We start from the raw sequence: 26,990 nt of genomic DNA on the forward strand, positions 1-26,990 counted from the left end.
CAGCCGCAGCAGCATGAGGTCATCAAGCTGCCCTTCGTGCATCTCATCTTGCGCGCGCAGTGGCTCTTGACTGCGGTGCTCGTACACCAGGCGTCTTAAGCTACCTAGCAGCAACGACCCTGGTAAGCTACCTGAGTTGCTGGTTTAATGCCTTATTCAAAGCGTTACTAAAAACAGACAAAAGCTCGAAAACTCTATTTGCCTCTCCACATGCCATGTGGCCCCCGCGTGGGCGCTCAACCTGTGGGCATTCGCTTCCATCGCCAAGGCAAAGAAAGAGAAGACGAGAGGTGATGCTACAAATAGAGAGCGAAAGAGACCGAGAGAAAGAGAGGTTGGGGGAGGGGCGCGGCGAAAGACAGTACAGAAACACACTGTTCTTAGTTGGCTGCCCCGCCGCTTGAGTAGGGCATGGGACCCCTCAGCCTTTAGCGGCTGTCTCCACAACAGGGGCACCCCCGTTATTCCCCTGTGTGGCCCGTGCGATTTCATCATTGAAGAGCCAGGGGGCTGCATTAATCATTTTTTGGCGTTCATTCTCTCGGATTTGTTCGGGCCTTGGGGTTTCGTCCCCACAGTTTCCCCCTTCTGTCTCCCCTAGGTGGTGGGGACTCAAAAGGTCTCTTAATACGTATATTTGATGCAGCACGAAGCGCCAGCGCTCCTCCAGCTGTACCTTCTCCTCTGAGGTTAAGGGAGCAAGCCGTAGATCCCCCAGCTTCAGCAGCTCGTTACGTCTTGCCTCGAAGTCCTCCCAAGAGCGTAGCAAGAGCTCAGCAGGTGTAAAGCCTCTACGCGTTCTTCGGGTGTATGCACAGTGGTTACAGTGGGGTGATAGAGATAACAGCATTCCCTGGGCCTTCTGCACCCTCTGCATCAGCTCTCCAGGGAAAACAAGCAGGTCGCTGTCATCTGCTGTCGGAGACGGAAGACGCAGATCTATCAGGGTGTCTGGACAGCTTGCGTTGCATCCCCCTCGGGTGTACGTACCCCTGGCAACTGTCTCCGCCGAAAATCCTTCTAGAGTGACTGCAGCGAGGTCTCCTTCCCATGCAAGGCCTCTGAACAAAGGCCTTGTCTGTCTCAGTACACCTGCAGCCACCGCATGCAGCACTGTGAGGCCTTCTACCCTAGCTACTACCGCCGGGTCGGCCCCCCGCTGCAGCAGCAGCGCCATCACGTCTTCCTGCAACCAGTAGGCAGCCAGCAGCAGCGGTGTCTCCCCTGCAGCAGTGGTAGCGTTGATGGGGGCACCCCTCTCTAGCAATAGCTTCACTGTCTCCAGAGCCCCAGCCACGCAGGCCAAGTGCAGAGGCATCGCCCCTTCCATGTTCAGGGCCTGCACATCCGCACCAGCAGCTAGCAACTGCCGACAGAGCCGCGTCTTTCCGTTGCTAGCAGCAAAGTGAAGCGCCTGGCTCCTCGCTAGGAGTCTATGTGTAGAGGAAAACAGTAGCCGTCTCCTGCTGGGCCCCAACGGCCCTGCACCGGTGCCTTGTGCCTGCTTTGTCTCCTCCTGTGTCCCTGAGGAGACCTGAGAAGGAGACAGAGACTGTCTCTTATCAACAACCCTGTGGCGGTCTACTGCAGCTTCTCGGGAGTCCAATGCGTCGCAGTGCTGTAGCATTAGACGGAGGATAACCAACCGCGATTTTTCTGTCTCCTCTGCATCTGCTGCTGCTGATGATGATGCTGCTGCTGCTGCTGCCGCCGCTGCGGACTCCGAAGCCAAACAACCAGCGAATTTTCCCTTCTCCCCAGAAAGAAGACAGCTCCCTCGGGTTGCGCACATCACCAGAAGGGGAGTCATCCCCAAAGAATTCTGGGCAAAAAGGTCATAGCCCATTTTTAACAAGCTGCACATACACCGCAGCAGAACGCAAAACAGCTGTACATACACCGCATTAGGATGTAAGGTAACTGTTGTGCATGTACCGCATTAGAACGTAGCACACGTCGTCAGAAGACAAAGCCAAGCCAGCTGCCTTAGCAATAATGCACTGGCAGCACCAGCAGCAATAACAGCAGCCTCCTCCCCTCTTCTGCCTTTCCAAAGAAGAGCAGCAGATACAAACAGGGTACCAACAGCAGCAGGAGCATCAGCAACAACAGGAGGAGGAGCAGCAGAGAGAGGAACGAGGGGAGCAAGCGTGTCCTTACGCGTCGACGAGAGGACTATGGGCGTATAGGCAGGCGAGGCCGAGGAGACTGAGACCTGTGGGGAGGTGTTGTGTGTCTTTCATAGCTTTAAACAGCTCGAGGGCCAGCGGGAAATGCAGCCCACGACGGACAAGACCTGCAGCTATTGACATCGGGTCCCGCTGAAATAGTTCCCGGACTTCCTGTAGCATCAGAGACACAAAATATCGCAGAAGCGAATGCAGTTTGCTGCAGCAGCATACGTATCCTCTGGCCCTCACGGGAACCGCAGCGGATCATGCAAGCGGCTATTCATAGACCCGCCAAGGGTCCCTCTCCCGCTGCCGGTGTTGCAGCATTCCTGAACAGCAGACAAATGCAGCAGCAGCAGCTGCTGCTGCTGCTGCTGGCCAGAAGCAGCAGCATCTACATTCGGGGGAGCCGTCTCTGCAGGGAAGAGGCTGCTAGCTACTTACCTCGGGGTCGGCGGCGGCGGAGTCTGTTGCCCCCTTATAAAGAGCAAGGAATACGTCGTCTGTGCGCACCACAGGGACGTGGGTGAGGGGAGGCGTGGAGACACTAAGGATAGCAGCAAATCGACGGAGACGGAGACAAACGGAGACAGATAAAGTCGCCTCCCGCCCCATGCACGCAACACAGTTCCACAGGGCGCAGAACAACGGCTCCATGATCTTCTCAGGCGGCACTGACGGACCGCGACGGCACTGCTTCCCCAGCTGCATCGCCTGCACAGACAAACAACAACAGCAGCAGCAGAAGCAGCAGTAATAGTAGTACCAACGGAAGCCACGGCGGTGAGCTCTGAGCTGCTCTACACGCAGAAAGAACCGCAGGGGCCCAAGCTGCGTACAGGAGCAACAGACAAAATATGCAAGCCATGTGTCAAGCGAACTATGAGTGCGCTGCTGCCTCTAGTTCTCTCTGCTGCGGTTGCTGCAGTTGCTGCAGTTCCTACTGTGTAGATACAAACCCTGTAGGTAAGCTCTGCGAGCTTCAAGTAGAGGTGGACTTTAACCATAGAGGTCGCTGGCAAGACTGTCTCCGCAGCCATGGCGGCTCGCCTAAGGACGATGAGGGCCTGCAGACACAACAACATGGAGACACAGGGACAGCCGACGCGTATCAGCAACAAGGGACTGCCCGAAGCTACATGCGCAGGGGAGAGAGAGGTACAGGAAGCTGCAGTCGAGGCGCAAATAGCTGATGCAGCGACCGTAGCTTGAGCTAGCTAGGGACTGCGTGAATAGAGGCACTTGCTGCTGCAGCGCTTCCTGCTGAGAAGCTTTCTGCTGAGACATGGCCGGCCCCACTGTCTCAGGCCCCCTGTGTCCCCACTGCCTCAGGATGGCCAGGGGACACCTCAGGAGGGGAGGAGCAGGAAACAGAAGAACGGAAGCGCACCCTAGGTATGTCCTTGCCTCCTTGTGCAGCCAGAAGTCCCGCTAGTATGGTGTTTGCGTTGAAGAGGGCTGAGTGTTGAGGGTGGAGTTTGCTGCCGTAGAGGTCCACGATGTCGCTGTAGCAGCGCGCAGCCTGCTGCCTCGCGCCCTGCAGTAGATATGCATCTGCCTCTTTCTGCCTCTGTTGAATGTCTCTTTCCATCTCCTCGCAGGCCAGGGAAGCCTGCGGCCCCGTCAGCCCGCAGCAGTTGCACAGCCATTGTTCCTCTAGCGGTGTTGCTGTTGCATTGCTCTTCTTTTCCTGCGGGCTTTTCGTGCTGGGCTGGGGTTTAGCAGTGGTTTTCGGTGTCTGCTTTCGGGAGGCATCCGCTGTCTTAGGGTCCCCTTGAGGCGTCTCCCTTGGGATCCCCCCACCTGCGCTGGAGGCAGAGGTAGGCAAGAGGCCAGCCTCTCCGTAGGCCCTGAGGCGGGCTAGCAACGCAGTTGGCTTAGCCGGGCAGAGAAAGCCGCGGATACACTTGAAGCAGCGGACACCTCTTAGCAGCCTCCCCCCCTCATCATTCTCCCTGCAGCGGATGCAACCACAGCCAAAGACCCTGGGGATGGCCTCGAGGGCCTTGCGATCCTTCTGCGCCTTGAAGAGGTCTTCTTCAGCAGAAACACAAATATACCCCCCGGGGGGTATATGTGTAAGAGCCCTCACAGCCAGCTGCCCGTCTTCGTCTAGAGTTATAGTGGCCGTAGGCACGCAACTATGATGCAGCATTGCTGCAGCAGGAGCAAAGACATGCCCCAGAGAACAGTCGGGGTCCCGCCGCTGCACTGCCGCTGCTGCGGAGGGAGCAGAGACATATGGGGAGTACTGGAGCACGACAAGAGCTACATGCAGCAGCTCCGGCTCCGTGAAGTGCAACAACATGTTGGGGGGAATACTCTGCTGGAAGCGACGCATCAACAGCAGCAGCTTCTGCAGTAGCTCCGGCTGGCCTTTGCGGACTTCTGCTTCAAACGAATTCAAGCGGAGAAGCTGAGTGCCAACATCGCATCGAAGTGTCTCCTCGTCTTCTTTGCTGTCTCTCATGATCTGTGCATGCCGCTGCAGCGACGCCTTTATTAGGACGCGAAAGAGATGCAGCACGAAGGAGACAGATAAGCCCGCTTCCTTAGCAGCAGCAAACACCAATGGCATGCATGCACACTCGACCGAATGTAGGCGTGCATTGGCCATGAGGCATCCCCACGAACAAAACACAAAAGGACATGTATTAGGAGACACAGGACAGGAGAATGCACGACTAGGATCCCTTCTTTCCTGGAGACAGTGAAAGCAACTGCTAAATACTTGACCGCTCTCAAGCACAATAGGAGTACACACAAACGGCTTCTCCTTAAATATCAAATCCCCAGGACTCAGACTACGATTCGCAAAGGCAACCATGTGGCTCCCGTGTCTCGCCACAGTTACGGGGGCCTCCTGCGGATGCAGCTGCAGATGTAATTCGGAATCCAGGGGGCCCACAGTGCTTGGGGGCCCCTCGGGGGGCGGGCCCTCCGACACCTGGAGCGCCTTAACCTTGAACTCCAAAGGCAACTCGCAGCATTGCATGAGGAATGCCTCCTCGTACTGCGCCAGCAGACGCAGCAGGCGGCGATTGCCGGGGCAGTTGTGGATAGCGCCCCATATAGCCGTCAGGGCCCCCATAGGATTACGTTGGTGGCCGTAGGTCTCGGCGAGCAGCACGAAGCCGTCAGCGCTGTGGGGGTTCCTGTCAAGGAAATAGCAGACAGCTCCCTCTGCCTCCTTTATCCTGCCCCCCTGCAGCAACTCTGGAAGCATCTGCTGCAGGGTGAGGATCTCGTCTGTCTCCCGTCGCTCCCGCAGGCCCCGCTGCTCCTCCTCTTTCTGTCTATCTGCAGCCTCTTGAGCCTCATCCTTCACCATGTACTGCTCCTGGATCTTTAGAGCCGCCTCATAGGCCGTCAGGGACCCCTCCGGGGGCCCCCCGGCGAAGAGCCTCTGCGCTGCCAGCCGCTCCTCCGCTGCGTCACTGAGGGTGTATATGCCGCTGGCCAGGCCCCCTCTGATTTCTCTGTAGGGCTGTGAAGCAACAGAAAACATCTTGGCGAGAAGCCCGGGTTCTCGTACTGGAACAGCAGTAACACATCAGCAGCAGCTGGCTGGGAGGCAGACGACGACGAGGGCGGGCTAAGATCGTGCGCCGCGTTGTGTACAGCCGATCAGGTAATTCCTTTGAGGTATAAAGTATTATCTTTGTGAACACGAAGAGAGGAGGGACTCAATAAGCAGCCCTAAGGCCCGCAGACACTCTCATGCTCACCGCGGAGGTCCAGTGACCATGCAAGGCAGACAGAAGAGTATAATGGCTCCACGGGGGACATAGGCCCTGATACAACGTTTGGCTTTTTTAAATTGTACATGAGAGTTTTTAGTGCTAGTTAAAAACATTCATCTCATTACGATAATAAGCAATATATCGAAGGCGGGAAAAGCTCCAGCGGCCTTCACCCGGTTGTCGTGCGCAGGCACTACAATGGAGCTCAAGTGTAGCCTTAAGAGACCTATTTAGCTGTAATAGAACGAACACAATACTTATAGAGAAAACCTGTATACTTTAGATAGAAACCAAGATAACCAAGCCAAGAATGCTCAGTGGCCACACCAGGGTGGGGCTGGCTGGGAGACTGTTGCTGCGGTTGAGACTGGGACTCACTGCAAAGTCAAGAATCAGATCTACCTTGACCGGATTTCCTTTTCGAGACTATCTCAAATGAACAAGCTTATGGTTATGTTTTAATCGTGTTCATGTTTATATTTAGAAGCCCCTGTTGTCTAACTTTTCTACGGGAATTTGATCGGGTCATGGTTGGTATTGCAGCGGCCGGCGGGCTCAGGGTGGACCTGCACACCGGTAGCAATTCAGATCAGCTGCTGTTTCCCCTTTTTGACCCTCTTAAACACATAAAATATGCTTAAGCGATAGTTTATGGAGCTGTTTCAGATTATTTTTTTCCTTGTGTAAGCCCGTACGGCCGCAGCCAGTAGGCGTAAAGGGAACCCCTGTCGTGAAGCCGCGCCTAGCTTGCATGTAACGTAAGATTGAAATGAGTCTGTTTATTTGTGGTTTTCTCTAGCCTTCTTTCCTGTAACGTGAACTATGCACCAAAAATGAACTCGCCCATAGACGGACCAACACAGAGACAGCTGCGGCGGGGCAGTCGCATCGATATAATGGGGGGTCAAATAGTAAATACAGGGAGGAAAAGATAATATAATAAGCGCAAGAGTAGTAAATATATAGGAGATACGAAAAGGTGAAGGGCACTACGGTAGTAAATATAGGAAGTACAAGATGGCCTAAAATGTCTCCGCTGTTATGTATATTACCTTAGGTATTCTAACTCCGTTGGTATTAATACTACTTTAAGTATTTCGACTCCGTTCTTATCTATATTATATACATCCTTTTGACTCCGTTGCTATTCATATTATCGTAAATATAATCTCCCGCTATTTTTATTATCGTAAGTATCCTGGTTGTAATTATTTGTTTTATCTTCCGTATTTTGACCATTTTGTTATTTCTATTATCTCAACTCCTTTATCTCAAGTACTGTGACTCTGTTGTAAGACGGCTGTCAACAGTAGTCAGCTATTCTCGTTACACTGCGCACCTGCTCAGGGCCCGGTAGAATCTGGTTTTGGCTCGAGGGCGTCCTGAGAGTAAAACCTGCTCATGAGTTAGTCACTTAGAAGCCTCATGTACATAGCATAGAAGATACATGTTATATATTATATATATATATACTATTGTTTTTTCACTCGCCCATCCTCGGAGCAGCGTTCAGGTCAATTACCTTCTTGGGATTCCTTCTAAAAATTATCGACATATTATCCGTTTGTGCAGCGGCTAAAGGCTCGAATGTTCTTATGAATATAACTTTCAAGTCGCAGCTTCAGCAGTGTCATTGCTTTTGCAGGTTTCTGCCGTTTAAGATACTTGTTTGGCCTCACATTGGGATGCTTGTCATCTGGACTCTTCGTCCTATGCACGTTACGCACAGAGGCTACACGCCCTCGACTTGCCTAGAATCTGACGATTCCTTCAGATTCCTTCCTCTCTTCAAATAAAACACTGCGTTTAAAAAATGAAACAGCGTAGGGCCCTCCACAGAGACGACCTACAATTCCCTTGCAGCGTATCCACTTCCCTCCGATAGAAGACAGAAATGCACAAGGCCAGGCCGGTACCTGAGGACTTCGTCGATGAAAGCACGAAACAAACACCAACTGGGACAGATGAACAGGGTAAATGCTGCAGGAGTATACTGGCCGTTTCCCTTGGGGCAGACTGCTCGCTGCGAGACGCGCCTGAATGTTCGCAACTTTTGGCATTTTTCTAGTCTGCATCGCTTTTGCTGTCTGCAGTCCAATGTGTCTTTCTTCGCCTCATCTGCTCATGCAAGCTTCCACTGCCGTCGCCAGCAGTGAGAACGGTTACGTTATCCCCTACTTAATGAACGTACGGTTGCTGCGAAAGGCAGTTCGCCGCCTGCTTCCCACATCGTGTTCAGCTGCTGTGGGATCACTGCGCAGTTTAGATGCTGCTATTTATATGGCGTAATCGAGCAATAATAACATACTTTAAAGCCTATGATAATTAGTTCACCCTTTTAAACAGTTAACTAAGCTGAGCGCCGTCTATCCGTTTAGGGAACTGCCTACAGTCCGTCGAGTAACTTCTTGTGACAGGTATCTTCTCGTAATATGTGAGACTGGATTCGTCTCTACTCCTGCACGTAAATGACTGGACATACGGCGGTCAGTGTGCTCGCTGGTTCCTGGTGATCTTCCAAAGCAGTCTACAAAATCAGTTTGAATCATCGATTTCAAATTTCTCTTAAGATGCCGCTGCTAAGGGAACGCACTGCTGAGCGCCACGCTCCCTATCGCATTAGCTGAAGCGCGACCAGTAAACACGAGCAAATAATGAAGCAGAACCTTCAAAGGGTAAACTCAGGCAGAAGACCAAATTGGTATCCCAACCTTGTATCTCTCCCACCCCAGTCACACACGCACACCAGCAACCACCACTGGCGGCTGAGACGTATCTTTAACGGACAGGGCGGAGCAAGACAAACTACACCGCATCCTGGGAGAGCGGCGCAGCCATACACAAAATTAAACTTAGTGTAGGATGTTTTCCTACAGAACTGTTAGAAATTGCTGGACGTGCAGTGTAGGAAAGTGGCCTAAGGGCCACTTTCCTACACTAAACGTCCTCGTCCAGCAGTTTCTAGGGTCGCCTGCCGTCCTCCCGTAAAATAGAATAAATAGTTTTGCTTTATTGTCACAAAGGAAGGCAAAAAGTTCCGACTTTGGCTATATTGGAACTTCAGCACCTTCTGTATTTGCAACGAGATACTCCTCTTTCCAGTGGTGTGAGTCAGGGCAGCCGGCGGCAGCGCATGCAGAGACCTCCTCTCTTTTCGTGGCTCCATGGACTTTCTAGCGATTGATTGCGCTTCACGTTTCATTTCTTTGAGTTGTGTCGGCTGTTTCTGTTCACTTGAACACCTTATGAGGCGCTGAGTCGTCAGGATCACCCCCAGCCTCAGGGGCCCCCCGTTCCACCAGCTGTACTTTGTTACGGATTCTTCATACCCCAGATCCATCCCCTTGAATGGCTTTGGGTCTGGGGGAAATGGCACAACCGCTGCTTGGGTCATCTCTTCTGTCCCTTGCAACACCACCTGCAGCTTAGTCCGTTTCTGAAGAGGCGGTGGGGAAGATACACGCGGGAGTTGCCAGGCAAAGCTATATAAGGCTAAGGCTCCCATCTTGTTAGAGCCTCAGATAGCACTGTGACGCAGTGTATGCATCACCCAGAAAGCAATATGGAGTCGCTTGCCAGGATGGAGATGCCTACGCACATTCCGTATACCCCCCAGCCTTTGGGTTGGTCTCTTCAGACGTACAACCTACTCACTCTTGTGCTGAGTTCTATATTTATTATATGTTTGTTCATTATGTACTCGATATCCCGCACAGTCTCTATCCTGCCGCATGCTTTCCGCATGGTGACCCTGGAGAAGCGTAGGATGCACTGCTTCGATGTTGACATCACCTCGGGAAGACAAGCCCACAAGGTCCGCATGCTATACATTTGGATGGTCAGGGCGTCCCTTTTGGTTATGTTCTGTTTCGTATGGCAGTACTGTGTTCTGACGTACAAGGCCATAGACTTCTCTCAGCGGCGGGGGCCCCTCCAGCTGTACCTACAGTGCGTGCTGTGGGAGAGCGACTGCTTCGGGCTCAAGAATCACCACCATTTTTTTGATTTCTACTCCAACCCCACAAACGTCTGCATGAAGTACAAGGAGATAGCGGGGAATCGCATGGAGGATGTCATGGATGATATTCTCGAGAATCACCGCTACCTCTTATGTGTTCGTTTTGTGCCTCCTGACGCAATGGTGTATACAGCTGGGGTAGCTATTGCTTTTGCCTTGGGATATTTGATCCTCACGGGGTTTGAAGTGCTGGTATGGCTGCTCTATAGATCCACAGAACGCTGGCTGCCAATTCTTATTTTTACCATAGGCATAGGCTTTTTCGTGCTCTGGATCGGCAGTCTTTTCGTTCCCCAACTCTTCACCTTCTTCGGGTGCTGGATCAGTTTCGTCATGGTACTCACATTGCCGTGGATGCTCTGGCTATCCCTAGCTGCTGCATACAACCTTAGAAAGCTGCAACACCAGAAGTGGGCCCTCTGGCAGGAGCAAGCCAACCGGTAAGCAGCCGTTAATATAAAGCTTCGACATAGAGTCCAAATACAAAGTCTAGTACGCGGGAAGTACACACACTCGGGTATATGCAGGTATCTCTAGCCAGATATTGCCTTCAAGCGCACTCATACAGAGAAGCGTGCATGCATGCACGTAGTACGCAGACGACTTCAGATTCGTCGATGCACCGCTGAAGCGGCAGCTGTAGGAGCAGCAAATGCAGTGCACCAGATTTTGTGAATCAGTCGCGTAGAGCAAAGCCAATTTCTACCGCCTTTCTTGTGTGATTTGAACTCTTTTCGTTCTCATGCATGCACGCCAGGAGTTCTCTGTTTTTGCTCGCGTGTGCGGAGTTCACATCCTTGCCCTACTTGACATACTTTAGACGGTTCCTATGCGTTTGCTGTCTTCTGCTTCGTTGTGTATGACCAATGGACAGACCCCTTGCTCAACTGGTCGATCGAGGGCGACGAGGCAGTGACGCCTTTTTGGAGAAGCGGGTCCTAGTACCCAGAGTAAGTCGTCTCTGCTGCTTTCTACACTTTTATTTATTTTAAGCGTTGTTTTGTGCATGCATTCGAAGCGGATGAACCAGTTGTGCTGGAAAGCATAGCTGTAGAGTTTAGTGCACGTTGCAAGCAGGTCGCAGTAGGCATAGCACTCACGGCGTTTGTGCGCTATATCACGTATATTTTCTGTTTCATGTATGTGCCGCGGTGTATGTACACCTCAAAGTGTGCATGTGAGCGTAGATTAGGTTCGTACGTGAATACTTCTCTGTGTGCTAGCACTATATGCGTTGTTCTCGTCGTTTGCTCCCCGCGGTTTTAGTGTATTTTCTCCTGCAAATCGTTTCCCCTGGTTGCACTTATTATGATACACATTAATCTGTATGTTTACGGTGTTACTGCTGATTGTCTCATTGCAGGGTGGGCACGGCTCGGGAGATGGTTTGGGGGTGCTGGACATGGACGTGGATATGGATGACGTAGCTGCGCTTAAGGCATCTGAGATATGTGAAGAGGGCCATTCAGAAAAGAGCAAAAAGAAGAATGAAAGTCACTTTGAGCTCACGAACCTCAAGGAGACGCTGCAGGGGACGCTGGGGTTGCGACAGAAAAAGGACAACAGCTCCCAGCAGCTGGGTGGTAGCCGCGCCGCACATCCCCCCTCACAACCCCACGCGAGTTCCTCAATAACTGTAGAGAATTCAACGAATTCTCAGGACAAAACGAGCAACAACAGGGCAGAACCACCGAGCGACGTTGCCAAACTGGACTGACTCTGATCCCTAACGCTGCCGCATGCAATGTCACCTGAATAGCGTTCAAGCACCCTTCTTATTCTTTCGCCTCACGGCTGAAGACTCGGTGCAGAGGCAGGCGCGTACGTGGAGTGTACACCAAACCAGCAGGCCCCGTGCCTTCCTGCACACAAATGCGTGTGGCCGTGTGTGTGGATAGACCCCCATGTGCTTCTCACTACCTGGGGACAAAACACAGAAGATAGACACATTCAGATTCCGGAGGCCTGGTATCCGTGGTGGCAACAGGAATACGGAGTCTTAAGCTAGTACCCGCGAGCAGCAGCTAACCAGCTGCTTTCATGTTCAACTTTGACGGGCGTGCTGGATTTGCGTAGGAAACGACTAATATCTCACGTGCATCATAGCCATCACAGACAGAATTCCGTTCCGAAGTGCAACATGCACCGGGCATGTGACGGCAACCGGAGTTGTGACGACCGCATATCACTACAGCGCAAGTAGCGCCACAGCAGCCACAGTGCCTGCTTTCAGCAAATTTCTCCATAACAAGTATTGCGGTTGGCAGCGCATAATGGTATTCATAGCGCTGAATAACGGCTGCCTGAAGGGGTCTGACTGGACGGCAGTTCAACTCGTGCCCATCGATTGGCAGCGTATGTGACGGACTGGCGTCTCACGTCTTTTTGTTTGCTGCATGCCACTCTGGACGGGGGAGGCATAGACTCTGTGTTTGCTATTTGTTTCTGATTTTCACGGAACTACAACTACAGGAATGTTTCGCTATAAGAACACAAAGTGGATACCATGCAGACAAATCCGCCTGAAACACATGGAAAGACGTGTGAAAACTGAAAACTCCGTTTATGCCCAGTTGAGGGGGGAAAGGGACGATTGGCCAGAGCAGAGAGGCTAGCTCGAGGCAAACCGGGAGATCATCAACCGTCAGGCCGCAAATAGGTAACGGGAGCCTTGTTCATTTTTTCCTAATCTCGCCATGAATAACGCAGCGCCCGCCTTCAACTAGAGCCGAAGGCCTTAGAGTAGGGCTCTCGCAAGCTATCTGGGTGTGCAACCAATTGTGCGAAGCATCCCAAAATTGCAGCTTTTCCTCCTCACTGCTTCTAGGTGTCGGCACCATACGGGCCGCTGCAGCTGTTGAGAGGCCAGTCTGCATAGATTCGCGTTCCTTGGTGCTCCAGCTGCTCGCACAATGCCAACGCCGCACACACGAATCGTCCATTCCCTTTGTGATGCATATGCAGGCGCCTTAGTCAATAATTTAATGCTTACTTGGCCCCCAGTAGCCACCATATGTGGACGCAAGCAAGCAGGTGCTTTATTACATTGGCGACCACGTACGGTGCCGAGCAAGCTTGGCAGAATCCGATTGCGGACTCTTCTCTGTTGCAGACTGGCTGCTAACATCCCCTTCAAGCGTTCTTGCTTCCCAAGTAAAAGAGCACCATTCTATGCCACTGATGATCGTTCTAGGCCGGCGCCATGCGCCCAGTTAGGTGATGGCGATAAGTCGCCGCTAGTTGAATATTTCTCTTGCTAAAAAGCGAACCTCATAAAGACTAGAAACACGCCGACACAAGGATTTATGCATCAACTGCCTATCCGACTGCTTGCAGTCACGGACACAGCATCCTACGTTTAGCGAGGGCGTTCCGCACGATCTCGCTAGCACCACCGACATGCGAAGTAAATGTGGGGCAGTTGGTGATTAATTCGTAAATCAGTGTACACTTGCATGTTGCGGAATAACTTTTTTATGCACATAGAGCTACCACTACTAGTAAGAACGGCGTGAGCCGCCTGTGGGCGGCTGCGCGTGCGTGGAGGAGAAACAGATAGGGAAAACGGCAGAAGCAGCAGGTCCTGGAATAGGGTTTGAGTTTAAGAACAAACTGAATTTAAATTGAATCGTTTGTTAATTTACTTAAGATGGCATCGCGCAACGCAGACGACTGCTTGTGAGCAGTACCCGAGTCGACTCTGGTGGCTACGGTTGGAGTAGCTGTCGTTGTAGTTGCTGCAACTGCTGCTGTTGCTGGTGCTTCTATATCGCCTTTTGCTGTATACTAGCTTCAGCTTATCTGCTCTAGAGGGCTCTTAGGCCATTCACTTTTCGAATCACCATTGTTCTGTTTGTCTGGCGGTCGCAGCTCTTGCATGCAAGGAAGAGCCGGTCGTAGTGCCGCTTGTCCGCTCTCTTTCTGTAGAAAGATTTGTTCTCTCCAATCTTAGACTCTGTCTGCCTGCTTCTTAAAGGCCCCTGTGCATATTTAATTCGGAGTTAGCGCGCATCTCCACACCCCTTCGTTGCTGCGCCCCCAGCAGGAGGAGGAAAGACACAGCGAACGGGGCTAAACGGCAATAGAGGCCATCAGCTCCACCATTTCTTTCCTGCTTTTGAGGTTTCGTTCACCCTTAACGGAGCACGCGCGACGCATGGTGCCGTGAGGGTGTGTGCTGCACGTCTCTGGCTCACCGCGCCTTGTTGCATATATACGCCATATTTGCACAAAATGGATTCAGCAGAAGTCTGGGGAGAAGAGGACGGGGTGACCGCGGAGGTCGCTAACCTGACGGCCGCTGAATTGCGGATGAGGACATCTTTAGTTGACTCCGAGCTCAAGTACTTCAAGAGTGAAGCAAACAAACTCAAGTTCGAGCTGAATAACATGCAGGTACCCGTTCTATGAGAATAGGTTGAATATACGCACGACTAATTCACTGCTGCCAACACTTGCGGGTACTTAGATGCGCCTATTGCTTATTAGCGACTCCTCACCTTGCATAGTGTATATGCAGTTCTCTATATTTCTCTTCGCGGAGAGATAACTTCAGTTGTTGCAGTCCAATGTGCCTGTATAAAACCTTGCTACGGTATGTGTGTGTTTTGCCTTCTCGCGTGCCCTTGCATCTTTTAGGAGAGAATCAAAGAGGCAATCGAGAAGATCCGGCTCAACAAGCAGCTGCCTTACCTCGTCGGCAGCGTTGTGGAGGTGAGAGTTTGTTTACGGTGATATGGTGCAGAGCTGCGCCTGTCATATTCACAAGTATGCTTTGAGGTTCAATTTCAGTAAGCGCGTCTCTGTAAGGCGGTGCTACTTCTTTTGTATTTCGCGTCTTCCTCCGTCGTTTTCCTCTGCGTCCTCTAGCTCGTTTGCGCATTTGCATGCGGGTTGGCATATGCAATTGGCACGACACAGCATCCGCAACAAAGAGCAGTCGAGACACAATCAATTAGTAGGACTTTTCCTGCCTGCTAAATTGTTACTTGCGTATTCCAGTTGTTCGATAATGAGGAAGAGGGAGAGGAGGACGGGGCAGCCGCAGATATCGACCTACAGCGAAAGGGAAAATGCATTGTTATCAAGACCTCCACAAGACAGGCACGTATGGAGTAGAAGAGTCAGCGAATATCATGCTGTGTAAAACTTAGAAGAGAGGACTTCCGTCGTCCCTCTGTTTTCTAAGGGTTCTGGGGGTGGAGCTGCGTTGTGTTTTGCTCTTTAGACTGTCTTTCTTCCCGTGATTGGCCTTGTGGAGGCAGACCAACTGAAGCCAGGAGACCTGGTACGCATGTGCTTGCACTGTTGCTGCTACAGCATAATGCATCTCGTAGCCTGTCCGCTTTTCGTGGTGAAAAGCACCTGCAGTGCATGGATATTTTCTAGTAAGGACTAGAGTTTAGGGTTTAGTGTTCAGGGTTCAGTTTCAAAAGCTTTCCCCCTGCAGGTAGGAGTCAACAAGGATTCGTACCTGGTGCTGGACAAGCTTCCTGCAGAATACGATGCGAGGGTAAAGGCAATGGAGGTTGACGAACGGCCCACAGAAGAGTACAGTGATGTTGGGGGCCTCGACAAACAAATTCAAGAACTGATTGAGGCAATTGGTCGGCGCGCCACGCTGCCAAAATAGAGCGAACGCTGTTTGGCTTGTGGAGTGGCAGAGTAAAGTCTAGGGTTTAGTGCATCTACTGTGATCTGAAACCTACAACGAACACACACGCACGCACGTATCCCGTGTTTTTGCTGTATTCTGTTTCTTTCAGTTCTTCCCATGACCCACAAGGAGCGTTTTGATAAAATCGGCATTCGGCCGCCAAAAGGTGAGCTGCTTCTGCCCTTCGTTGACGCGAATGACCGTTGACGTGTTCTGGGGGTTCAGGTTGTCCCGCACATATAGGGCGATCTCACCACTATTTTTGTGTGTACTTGCCACTCGTGTCTTCTGACGGTCGCGCTATTGGAGGCTTGGGTCGAGCACGTGCCGGCACACCTCCTGCACGAAGCAACTTGGGTTACAACGCAGGAGTTCTGATGTACGGGCCGCCTGGGACGGGGAAGACGCTTCTGGCAAGAGCTTGTGCAGCCCAGGTACTCCTCGCCTTTAAGCGAACATTTTCGTGTATGGGTGACGCAGCAATATGCTAGATTCGCGGTTACGTTCACTGAGGCGATCCGGGTGGAGTAGAGTCTCCGAATTACTATACGCTTCTAGACATGGGTGCAACTGTGTCTGAATTGGAAGTAATTGCTAGCGTTAACTGCGTCTTCAGTGTTTTCAAGAATATTTGAGGTTTCCTGAGTGCAGGGCGTACCATTTGCGCCCACATCTAAGAACGTGCTCTGCGTTGATGCGGCTTCCGCCTGCATGCATTTCCTTATTCACCTATATGCATGCCTTTCAAATTTTGCCACGGGAGCACAATGCCTACTATCAGAGTTGCACGTGGTCGTGAGGTACGCTCGCGTGCTTGACTTTGCAGACAAAGGCTACCTTCTTGAAACTGGCAGGTCCACAGCTTGTCCAGATGTTTATCGGCGATGGTGCAAAGATGGTTCGCGATGCTTTTGAACTGGCAAAGGAGAAGGCGCCTGCGATCATATTTATTGGTATGTTAATGCTTGACATTTTTCGCTTCGTTCTCCCACATCAAATAGCACATGCACACGTTTTCATGTGCAGCTTCCGCTTTTGCCTTGGGCAGTAGCTCCTGAATATGGTTGGTTTGTGGTGGGCAAAATCGAAGATGTTGATTGGATGATGGCTGATTGCAGATGAGCTTGATGCCATCGGGACGAAACGGTTTGACAGCGAGCTATCGGGCGATCGTGAAGTTCAACGGACAATGCTTGAGCTTCTGAATCAGCTGGATGGCTTCAGCAGCGACGACCGCATCAAGGCCAGTTTATGTTTGAGTTCATTGTTTCAGGGTTCAAATTGGTGCTCATAGTGGGGTTTCATTCGTTTGAGACTTTCATGTTCCCTGTAGAAAATTTTTCTTTATACTGTCGATGTCGGCAGCAGCTGATACACATCCGCTGTTTTTTTGCATCCTCTGCTTCCGCAGGTCATCGCAGCAACTAACAGGCCAGACGTACTTGACCCTGCTTTGCTCCGTTCTGGCAGACTCGATAGGAAAATTGAATTGCCTCACCCGAATGAAGACGCTCGAGAACGAATTCTGCAAATTCATGCCCGAAAGATGACCGTGAACAAGGCTGGTGGGTTCAGCGTGAACCCCCACAGGAATTGGGCACGCGCCAGATGCGGCATCGCGTCACAGATACATTATTCTGGATGCTACGAGTGGCATTCCTCCTGGGGAAAGTTCTACCGACAGGACAGGAATTGAGACAGTGGAATCGTAAAGCAGTGATTGCAGTTCTCATGTTCGTGTGTTGCGAGCAGACGTGAACTTCCGGGAGCTCGCTAGGAGTACCGACGACTTCAACGGAGCTCAGCTAAAGGCCGTCTGTGTCGAAGCTGGTATGATTGCGCTCCGCCGCAACGCCTCCGAGCTACAGCACGAGGACTTTGTCCAGGGTATTGCTGCAGTTCAGGCTAAGAAAAAGTCAAGTCTAAACTACTTCACCTGAGCTCCCATCTGCTACCCAACCACTCGCCTTGTACGCATATAGTACAGAGGAGCATGCGTTTCTCTAGAAAAGCTGCAGTGGGCAGTACTGAAAGTGAGCGCCACAGACTATGAACGCTTGATTTGGACGAAATGTCTGGAAAGGCGTCTTAACAACGCTCATGGTTGTTTCATTATTTTGCAAAGTTTACTCCCAAAAATAACATTGCGAAATACGGGGACGACGATAAATGAAACTGCTTCGCCGTGTTTCCCTTTTGGGGTCGCCGTCTCGATTGGCGGTGTCGTCATTTGTAAACGATGTGGAATCCAATGACTGACGAACATAGCCAGCGGCGAGACCGAATTTAAGAGCAAATTTAGGCTTTGTAGCGGGGTATGCTGTAGCGCAGAAGCCACACTTCTTTGGGGCCCAGCCTCTTCATCGTAGCGTAATCTACGCAACAACTGAACGGAGTAGTCCACGTGGAGGCTCTGGCGCTTCGAAAAATCCCCGAAGTATAGAGTAGTACATCACCACAACGCTACCAACGAACTGCCATCAACTGAATGTATGTACTGTCGATATATCTGCTCGTGCTTGGCGGTGATGTCTCCCTGTTGACAGTTTTATATGGCCAGGCGGGTGAGAGCGTATTGGCCAGGCGGGTGAGGGCGTATTGGCCAGGCGGGTGAGGGCGTATTGGCCAGGCGGGTGAGGGCGTATTGGCCAGGCGGGTGAGGGCGTATTGGCCAGGCGCGTGAGGAGGTATTCTTGCCGGTTGACTGGCCTACATATCGAAACGCATGTAGATAAATTCTTGTCGATGATGATTTTATCTCTTGCCTATGGCTCCCCTTCGGATCGCCTCGACCCTTGCTCGGTCTTGTCGCAGCATTTCGTCGAGTCTCCAGAGGTCCCTCTCTTTGTGGCTTTTCCATCTGCGTGCTACGCCTAGGTAAAACAGCAGGCATCCCGCTAGTAGGGAGTAGAGAGCGAAGTTCGTTGTGTCGAATCTTGCCTTGCCAAGCAGGAGTGAAACGGTCGCTCTCGGCAATGGCATAGTGCCCCAGTCCTTTGCCGCCTGCACGCCGGCATGCCCCAGAAGACCCATGCTGGCCAGCAGTGCCGGGAAGCCTTTAGGACGGGGCACCGATTTTGGTTTCTCAGCATACAGTCTTCTCAATTCCAAAGAAGCTTCTATTCTTCTTGGAGGCCCTTCATCGTGCGCTTCAGAATTCAGCGCATCGACATTCGTACTGCTTAGTTGACTGACTTCTTCCACTTCCGGCTCCTTTGCAGGCGCCAGGACAGCGTCATCTGCAGCTGCCGATGAGATGAAGAGCACAGAAAAGGCGAGGAGTGCAAGTATATTGCCTCTCATTTCCGTATTCGTGCTCCTAGGACGAGCAAAAGGCTCGACGTCCACACGAGTGAACCCGCCCGGGCAGAACTGCGGGGATGCGGAAAAGCGGGGCCAGTGGAACTGTTCACGATTGAAGAAAACAAAAGAACCATCCAAAAAGCTGTGAAGAATTACGGGTCTCGTAAACGCGAAGTTTCACGAGCAGGAAAACTACTGGGGATGAACCCCGCCTTACTCGCCGCAGCAGTCTTCCGAAAAACGGTGGCCCTCGCCGGTTACTTGCGACATTCAACAAAAAGTTAGGTATGTCGGGCTAATTTGTTACGAACACATAAGCACTAAACTTAATGTGCCAAATACGGCGTGCTATGCCTTTCCCAGTTTCCAAATCTCAACTGTCCCAACGGCGGCTTCTCCAGCTGCCACTCAGTGGTATTGCACGGTCGGCCGTTGCATCCTGGCTAGTGACTCTGTCAATTTTGTGCCTTTTCTTTTCGAATATTTCTAAAGGTTAGGCGCTATGGGGGCTCCTTCTTTCCCCTACATGCGATCTGAATATGCATTAGCCTCCCACCCGACTGCTCCCCCACAGTACAGCTCACGAGTTTGAAGAACAGACTCAGTAGGTACATCCAGGAGAACTACGTTACAACAATTTATATGCCGCTTCGTGGGATGTTCTAGCTGAATTTGATACACTGAGGGCCCAGTGAGAGCAGTATGTTACCTTCTGCCTGAGTCCAACGGAGGGATGATTAGGTTTGTGTAGCATGTTAGCTTATGAGCCTTCGCTTGCTCTTGGTAGGTTACGTTTAAGCCAATGCAAACGTTCTGTAAGTACATTCAGAAGTAAAGCATGCAGCAAAGGAAGCTTCGCTGAAGCATCCTGGTGTGCACGAGTGAGGCTGGATTGTATGACCAGCCGCAGCGACGTTTGCTGCAACCCCACTTCAGGCTGCCTCCTCCAGGCAACACCCAGGCCCTGAGCTGAACGCCCAGGAGGCCTGAGGACAGGGGAAGGTGGTCAGCTGCTTTTGGGAAACTCTTGCTTCAACTCCTTACCTACAGTGCAGCTCGCTTCTGTCATGGATTAAGGCCAGAGAGCAAGCGTTACAGTATGCTCGTACATGGAGATGCCTTGTACCACGCCTTGAAACGGGGTGTGCTAACTCCCATCATAGGCAGCCTCCACTGGAATGCCGTAGCTCATCATCGGCCGCCTCTCCACACAAGTCCAAGGCCTTTGCGGTACTGTTCCCACGACACCTGGAAGTTGCAGCGAAGACCTACTGATTTGCGGGAACTCTCGTCTAAAAGATTTCAATTTAATTGTACATAACGACTATCATAGGCAGGGATGTAAAATCGTCTTAGGCTTGGTAGCACCGCATGGGTGAGGTGGGCTGCAGTGGAGGTAGCTAAGATCCTTGACATGGTGTAATGACGCGGCGAAGTCGCAAAATGAGAATTCAGTGTTCAATTGCTAGGAGCCTGGCAATGCGAGAAGCTTTCTGTGAGTTGCTGCGCCCACCCGCTACTCAAGAGCATCTACGATCCCTCCATAAAAGATGCAGCAATTGCAAGCGGGCGTACTGCAAATTTGCACTAGACCGGCCTACATCTATTGATAACGAGCTAACAGATATTGATGATTCGAAAATAAAGTTAAGGACTGCCGAGACACTTTGAAGCATCGCGCAGTTACGTGTAAGCTATCTACTCACGGCGGGTTATCTTAGAACAACCGCCATGTATCATATATCCGAGTACTCAAGGTGTTTTCCACTGACCGTTCTCATAACTTTTGCCGAACGAGTAGGCTGCAGAAGCAGCGGCCCCCCTCTCCGCCAGTGCAGCAGCAAGGATCAACCAGCTCCAACCGATTAAAGAGAAAGTGAGAGAGCTGTGCCATCTGCTGGCGCCAACGCACTTTGTGATGCTGCCGAATCCATGACTGGACGGTGCTCTCATCAAACGAAGCCGAGGAGGATATACTCACCGGAAACAACCCTCCCTCAGTGAGAGCTGTACAGGACCAATTTGTTGGGGAGACGATAACATCTCCCCGACGAATTGTTCCTCTTCTAATATAACAGTAACAATAGTGATTAACTGACAAGATGTTGGTTTTGCTTTCGAGGTGTGCAATGAGGCGCCTCCAGTCGCTCCCAAACGCCCAAGAAACTGTCATTGGTCAGCAACCATAGGTTGACCTCGTGGTGTCCCACTAACAGAAATCACGTAGGAACGTGTGGGCACAGGAAACAAACAAGATAGAAACCACAGCTGTCACGTTGAAAACTGTCGGTTGTAAGCACGCATGCGGGACTTCACCCACAATTCTGTAAAAACCTGAATTGCCGCCGGCCCTTAAAGGCGCGGCTCGCTAGTCGTTCGCTTGCAAGCTAGCCGCTTGGTCAGCAGCTCGTTGGTCCCTTGCTGTTGCAGCAGCGGACCGGAGGGCCGCCGCTTCCGCAGCACAGGAACCCCAAAAGTCGGCAATATCTGTGTCGGTGCTTCGGCGCAAGGTAATGCGAACAGCATAGTGGTCACTGAGTGTCACGAGCATCACTTCCCCAAAGCAACCAAAACAGCATGCGTCAACCAGAACACGAGGATCCCGCATCAGAATGTCGGCAGCAACAGGCAGAAAGGGATATAAACCGCCAGCAAACTGGTGGGGAGGCAAGAATACATAATCGCAGCGAAGCCCATGACAGCCCGCGTGAGGCCCTATAGAGTTCAGAGGGTTCTCAGGGTCCCACGTGAAGTCTCTTCTTGAGCATGATGTGGAAGAAACCCGATCATCTTCGGGGGCGCAATGTATGACGGCGTCGCGGCTTTCGCCTGATTCCGTCTCTTCGTCTGTGTCGGACAGCAGCCAATCGGCAACAGTGCCATCCGCCCCGTCGTTAGGCCACTGGTTATCGACGGGTGCTGCCGCAATAAATCCAGAGCGCCACGCTTTCGCTGGGAGTAAAGCTGTGTCGCCACTGCGTGCCGCTGTAAGCGCTGTGCTGCATGAAGCCAGAGAGCAGTCGCTAGCAAGGGGAGTCGCATCCACTCCTCGCTGGTGCTGCTGCGGAGCAGAAAGGGAAAGACGGACATCTAACACAGGAGCTTTGTCCCCTCCTCCAAGCCACTTCTGCTGCTGCTCGATGAGTCGTCGCTTTGCCGTCAGGAAAAACTCGCGGTGCGCCCAAGCTGCAGCAGCCGGCAGTTCAAAGGCTAAAGGAAGCTGGACGCCTCCCCCTGCTCTGCCAAAATAACCCCCCAATAAACCCCTTGCAGGCTGTATTTCCTCTTCATCATCAATACGGCCGCCTAAAGCACTTTTGCTCCTGCGTTGGGGTCTGCGTGGTCCTGCAGCAGTGGCATCGCTAGAGCTATTACTGCAAAGCTCTAGCGATCCCCCCCGAGAAAAATCACGGCTAGTATCCGCCGGTGAGCTACGACCAGCCTCCAGATTCGAAGTGTAGTTAGTAGTACCTCCGAAAGAGCAGTTGGAACCTCGCTGTACCGTGCTGCTGCTTCCGCCCATGGACTGTTCTCGCGATCCACCGTTCCTGCGGGGGAGGAACCCCGCCTGTCTGTGTCGCTGCCCTAACAGCTGTTGCTTCTGCTCTCTTTCTGCATCACTGGAGTCTGCATCAGAGCTCACAGTGGGAATACGAGGGGAGGTGGCCTGAGAGCTGCTGATGTGGCTCTGCTGCATGGCCTTCGTATGTGCTGAAGCCGGCGCCACTTGGGGTGGAGCTTGGGGCGGTGGTTGCAGCGCCTCAACCTCCGGACCTCGCCGCAGCTTCATGCGCCGCTGTCGCCTAACGCGCACGAACAAATCCCGGCGAATATGCCGGTCGTGAAGTTCTATTCCCTGATCGTCTAGTTGCTGCTCTTCCAACAACTGTTGCTGATGTAGCAAATGATGCTGCAGCAAATGGCGCTGATGCCCGTGAACGTGCAACCAGCAGTCCCGCCAACCTCGCTCCACAAAGCATTTGTAGTTCGAAGCGCATAGGTGAGGAGCTGTGCAAAAGGCAAAAAAAGGGATTCAACAAGGCAAGTCATGACTAGCCAAGAAGGGCAATACATAGCGCTATCGTGCACGCAACGACTTAGGCGTCAGCTCTCTGCATTTAGGATAGGCAAAAGCTCCTCCCGTAATGTCAACAGAGAGGTGTGCAGATAGCAGCAGCTATATATATGTATGTTCTGTGCATGCTTCTACCTACACACAAAAAGGTATCCATAAGTCTACACACATATATCTGCACCTACACATATATGCACATAAATATATATACATATATATGCATATTGGAGATTACCGGCGTTGAGGTCGCCGATGACAAGAGGAACATGACCCCTGTCTGCTGCAGCGTCACAGGCTTTCAAGAGTTGTCGTATCTCTGCTGCTCGCACGTCCTCTACATACCGGGACTCGGGGTCGACGGCTCCACTAGCCAAATGAATATTAAAAATGGCGACTGTAAGAGCAAACAACCACCGCGAAAAACAAACATGCGTAGAGCTGGCTCTCCCAGCAGATGAAACTGCCTTCGTGTACTGCTAGGCATGCAACCATTATGCTCCCAGAAAAGATATTCGGTGGCTACGCCAGATACCGCCTCCAGATCCTGGTAGTTTCTTCACTGTGTTTACTAAGTCTGTCACTCACTGACGCCAATAGAGGGAACGTCTACAGCTACTTCCAACATCCCCTTCGAAGCAAAGCATCGCTCTATGTACGTCACCTGCAAAAAGAAGGAAGAGGGCAGTCTTTCATAAGAGGACAGCATTGTGGAGCTGCGTAACTACTCACTCTGTGCTCAAAGGAACCCAGAAATCAGGTGTAACAATGCATGCCATCGAGTAAACCAGACAAAACATGCTAATTAGAAACATCTAACGCCTCATAGTTTCCCCGAATGAAGCTTAATAAACGCTCCCGCGGTGGGAGCTTCTCGCAAGCCGACGTACATCTTCAAATTTGTGAAATTGAGTGTGGACGATTGGATACTTGCTGAGGACCATGAGGCCGTTGTGAAGGGAGAAGCGACCCCCCGAAGTACGGCGGCCTGAAACAGAGCAGCTCAAGCAATCCGTAACCCGCAACAGATTAACCAGAAGCTCCCCCATGAAACCAAGACTTCAATAAACACATAGATTGGCGTCTTAGTGTGAAAGCATAATCTAATGTGTCAGAAATGAAACCAACCACCCGTGAAGGGACAGGATTGGTCCTCCCGAAATGGCTAACCAACGAAAGGCAGCTTGTGGCGAGTGCTCTCGATGATGAAGTCCGCGTGGTTGTCTCCATAAACCTCTTGAAGGCAAATTATGTCAGCTCCAGTGGACAGCAGCGCCGCTTTGAACAAAGACACAAACAAAACGGAGACTGGAAAATCAACAAAATGCGTTTCAACCGTCAATCATGGCGGTCATACAAACTATGGACAAAGCAACTCGACTGCTTGTACGGGGAACAATGTATTATGTGGCAGTACCACACAATAAACCGAAGTACCATGAACACAGGAGTCACACAAGTCTAGGGGGGAGTACCCGGGATGTGGTGAAGACGACGCTGAGTGAACGGGGGGTTCTGGTACACGCGGAGGCCGCAAAGTTTGTACTCGAGAAGTCCCGCATTGAAGGAGAGGAGGACCAGCTCATCCAGACGGGCCTGATATGCTCTCCCTTCTGACTGCGTCCAAGAGACTCCACCACTGGGCGCTGCGGCTTCGACTCCGCTTGCTGCGGGTTGGGCATCTGGCAGATTGCTGGCGTCTTTGCCTGGTGTCTGCGTCGCCCCGACGCAACCTCCACTACGCCCACGAGATGTAGATGGCGTATCAGTCGGACCGCCGCGGTGTTCTCCTTCCACGCATGCTGTTCCCTCTTCGGCACCACCATCACCGCCCTCCCGATATTCACGCTGCAGCAACGGGTTCGGCGTTTTATCCTCTACATCCGTTTCTGTACGCCTCAAGGGTGCCAACGCACCAGTTTCAGATGCCGTACAAAGTTCAGGAAGTTCTCCCGCTGCTACCCCCGGCACGCTAGAGTTGGTCTGCTGCTCAAATGAGCCAACGCAGATCGTCGATGCGTGCAGAGGATCGGCACAAAAGAGACGCTGCACTGGCGTGCCGCCAGAGGAATGGTCTGCAGCAACTACCGAACAGCATCTGCTGCTTGCGCGTCCACCACCAGATCCACTACCGTCGATTCTGCAGAATGCACTGTTGCTGAAGCCTCCACTGCCAACAGCAGGGGTGGGATAGGATGCCTTTGCCTCAACCGCAGTCTGCGACGAAGGGACCAGGATGTCAGCAGTTGCGTCTACATTTGTAAATCCGGCCCTACCTAAGGAGTCGCCCTGACCTGGTTTACTGTCAATTGTGGAATCCTCCATCTCCACTCGAGCGAGTGAACGCCAAGCGCAGCAGCACCACCGCAGGGCTTCACCAACGTGCGTACATGAGCCCAGTCGATACGCAAGTCACAGCACAAGGGCTAATGAACATCACAACGAGAAGCGAGATGCAGCTGCAGAAGAAAGAAAGCCTATGCGCCACCTGGGGAGGGCGGCACAGCCCGAACTACAGCTTCAACTGCCAGTTGTGCTGTGGTCTCCATCCAAGTGAACAGTCTAGCCAACAATGGAGGCCACGTGCCTGTGTTTTAACGAACTTTTCGTAAGCTCACAGACGTGCCGTCTGTAGCGAAAAAAAGGTAGACACGGATAGGGCGCGGTTCCCCGGCGGGCTCTGCTCTGGAGAGCAATCAATAGCTTGGTTCCCTTCGTTCGTTGCTTTCCTCAAAGCTCTGGTGACAACGGGAACTAAATTACCAGTTCCTTTGGTTTAAAAGAAAACTGGAAGTGTAGAGATGGCACGTGGTCGCCACGTTCAGGACGAACGCAACTCGCCGACCCACTCAAGCCCCCGAGGCGGACCGCAAGACAAGCTTCCTCGCTTCCACTCCCACAGAGGGTTTCAAATACTGAAATAATCACGAAAAGACGCATCTTTGTCAATCCGCTATTCCTTTTTTGCCGAAGGAGCTCGCTACTCTCGTTTGCAGTTCCTGTCTTTGCTGATGCACAAGGAAGCTGGCTCTGCATGCGTTCCACAGCGCCCTTCCAACATGCCTAGACTGACGCAGCTAGTTTTCACTTGAGTTCGTGTAGCTAACGACTGGTAAATAGTACAGTTCGTCTTTCCATGAATCTCATCTTCAGTCAACTACCTGGCATCTCTGCAGTATGCGGGCGTCACTAAACACTACGCGCACTGGTCCGAGTCAGACAGCCTGATCTGAGCTGACTCGCCGTTTATGCCGGTGGTCTCAATAAAGTCACATTATTTACAGCAATTTTCTTAGCGTAGCATTGCCTACCGGCAGTCCCCGCTGTTCAGGACACACTACTGGATGGACCTGAGAAGCGTAGACTGGCCGTTTTTGGTGCACCGCGATCAGTCAGTTCCGGCACTCAACAACTGCAGCGGCCGCCTTGGGCAATATTCGCATTTCCAGCGTTTCTTCGTTAGTCAGAACCCTAACGATCTGCCTGAGCAGTCCAACTCGTGCCCCTGAAATTAGCATACTCATCAGGCAGGTTCATATTGATAAGAAAAACTTAAGCGAGAGCTTCATCGGTCGCCTCGCAGTTTGGAAAAGTGTCCCTATGTCTTCGTTGGCACAGCTTTAACATGTGCCAGTGGGCTCATGGAATAAAATTGCTCGTGTCAAGTGCTACATCGCGTGAACCTGTACCGCTACGTTTTTGGTTGAAAACAACGCTCGATGTAAAGCACAGACTGAGCATGAGCGGCCCACACTGGGGGCTGTTGATGTTTTTACCAGCCCTGTGATGCATTTACATATGCGCATTAGTAGGGGTATGTACAGAGAGATATATATCTTTAGGACGAGCGGCGCACTTGCTGCGGCAAACTCGCAAAGCCAGACGGAATTGCGGCGTTCTCAGGGCTGCCTGCATAACACGGAGTAGCGGAACACATGCTGCTACCACGGCTGCTTCTCAGTGTCCTTGCAAAATCTACAAGTTTTCCCAGTGCACATACGAATGGAAATCCTGACTCCGCATGAAT

The 26,990-nt window shown here is 51.9% G+C and overlaps 5 protein-coding genes across 5 annotated transcripts; 2 read left to right on the forward strand and 3 right to left on the reverse strand.

The window, feature by feature from the left end:
* Window positions 1-421: 421 nt before the first annotated feature.
* EMH_0065570 (ankyrin repeat-containing protein, conserved, putative) lies at window positions 422-5,679 on the reverse strand (the record flags this gene model as incomplete). The annotated part of the gene is made up of 5 exons (XM_038023036.1): window positions 422-1,856; window positions 2,161-2,342; window positions 2,616-2,885; window positions 3,131-3,238; window positions 3,562-5,679. The coding sequence occupies 5 exons, from the start codon at window positions 5,677-5,679 to the stop codon at window positions 422-424; spliced, it is 4,113 nt and encodes a 1,370-aa protein (XP_037878890.1).
* A 3,929-nt stretch (window positions 5,680-9,608) lies between these two features.
* Window positions 9,609-11,649, forward strand: EMH_0065680 (uncharacterized protein; the record flags this gene model as incomplete). The annotated part of the gene is made up of 3 exons (XM_038023037.1): window positions 9,609-10,372; window positions 10,807-10,882; window positions 11,296-11,649. The coding sequence occupies 3 exons, from the start codon at window positions 9,609-9,611 to the stop codon at window positions 11,647-11,649; spliced, it is 1,194 nt and encodes a 397-aa protein (XP_037878891.1).
* Window positions 11,650-14,165: 2,516 nt separating this feature from the next.
* EMH_0065790 (26S protease regulatory subunit 6a, putative) lies at window positions 14,166-17,528 on the forward strand (the record flags this gene model as incomplete). The annotated part of the gene is made up of 10 exons (XM_038023038.1): window positions 14,166-14,327; window positions 14,571-14,645; window positions 15,160-15,219; window positions 15,382-15,538; window positions 15,698-15,754; window positions 15,958-16,022; window positions 16,415-16,541; window positions 16,707-16,872; window positions 17,068-17,153; window positions 17,341-17,528. The coding sequence occupies 10 exons, from the start codon at window positions 14,166-14,168 to the stop codon at window positions 17,526-17,528; spliced, it is 1,143 nt and encodes a 380-aa protein (XP_037878892.1).
* Window positions 17,529-18,342: 814 nt separating this feature from the next.
* EMH_0065900 (uncharacterized protein) lies at window positions 18,343-18,891 on the reverse strand (the record flags this gene model as incomplete). The annotated part of the gene is made up of 1 exon (XM_038023039.1): window positions 18,343-18,891. The coding sequence occupies one exon, from the start codon at window positions 18,889-18,891 to the stop codon at window positions 18,343-18,345; it is 549 nt and encodes a 182-aa protein (XP_037878893.1).
* A 2,368-nt stretch (window positions 18,892-21,259) lies between these two features.
* On the reverse strand, window positions 21,260-25,288 carry EMH_0066010 (endonuclease/exonuclease/phosphatase domain-containing protein, putative; the record flags this gene model as incomplete). Its single annotated transcript, XM_038023040.1, has 6 exons — window positions 21,260-22,899; window positions 23,202-23,360; window positions 23,552-23,627; window positions 23,854-23,951; window positions 24,134-24,241; window positions 24,439-25,288. The coding sequence occupies 6 exons, from the start codon at window positions 25,286-25,288 to the stop codon at window positions 21,260-21,262; spliced, it is 2,931 nt and encodes a 976-aa protein (XP_037878894.1).
* Between the last annotated feature and the right edge of the window lie 1,702 nt (window positions 25,289-26,990).

This window comes from Eimeria mitis, genomic scaffold (genome assembly GCF_000499745.2).
Source record: "Eimeria mitis Houghton genomic scaffold, Emh_scaff75, whole genome shotgun sequence".
Taxonomy (NCBI): domain Eukaryota; phylum Apicomplexa; class Conoidasida; order Eucoccidiorida; family Eimeriidae; genus Eimeria; species Eimeria mitis.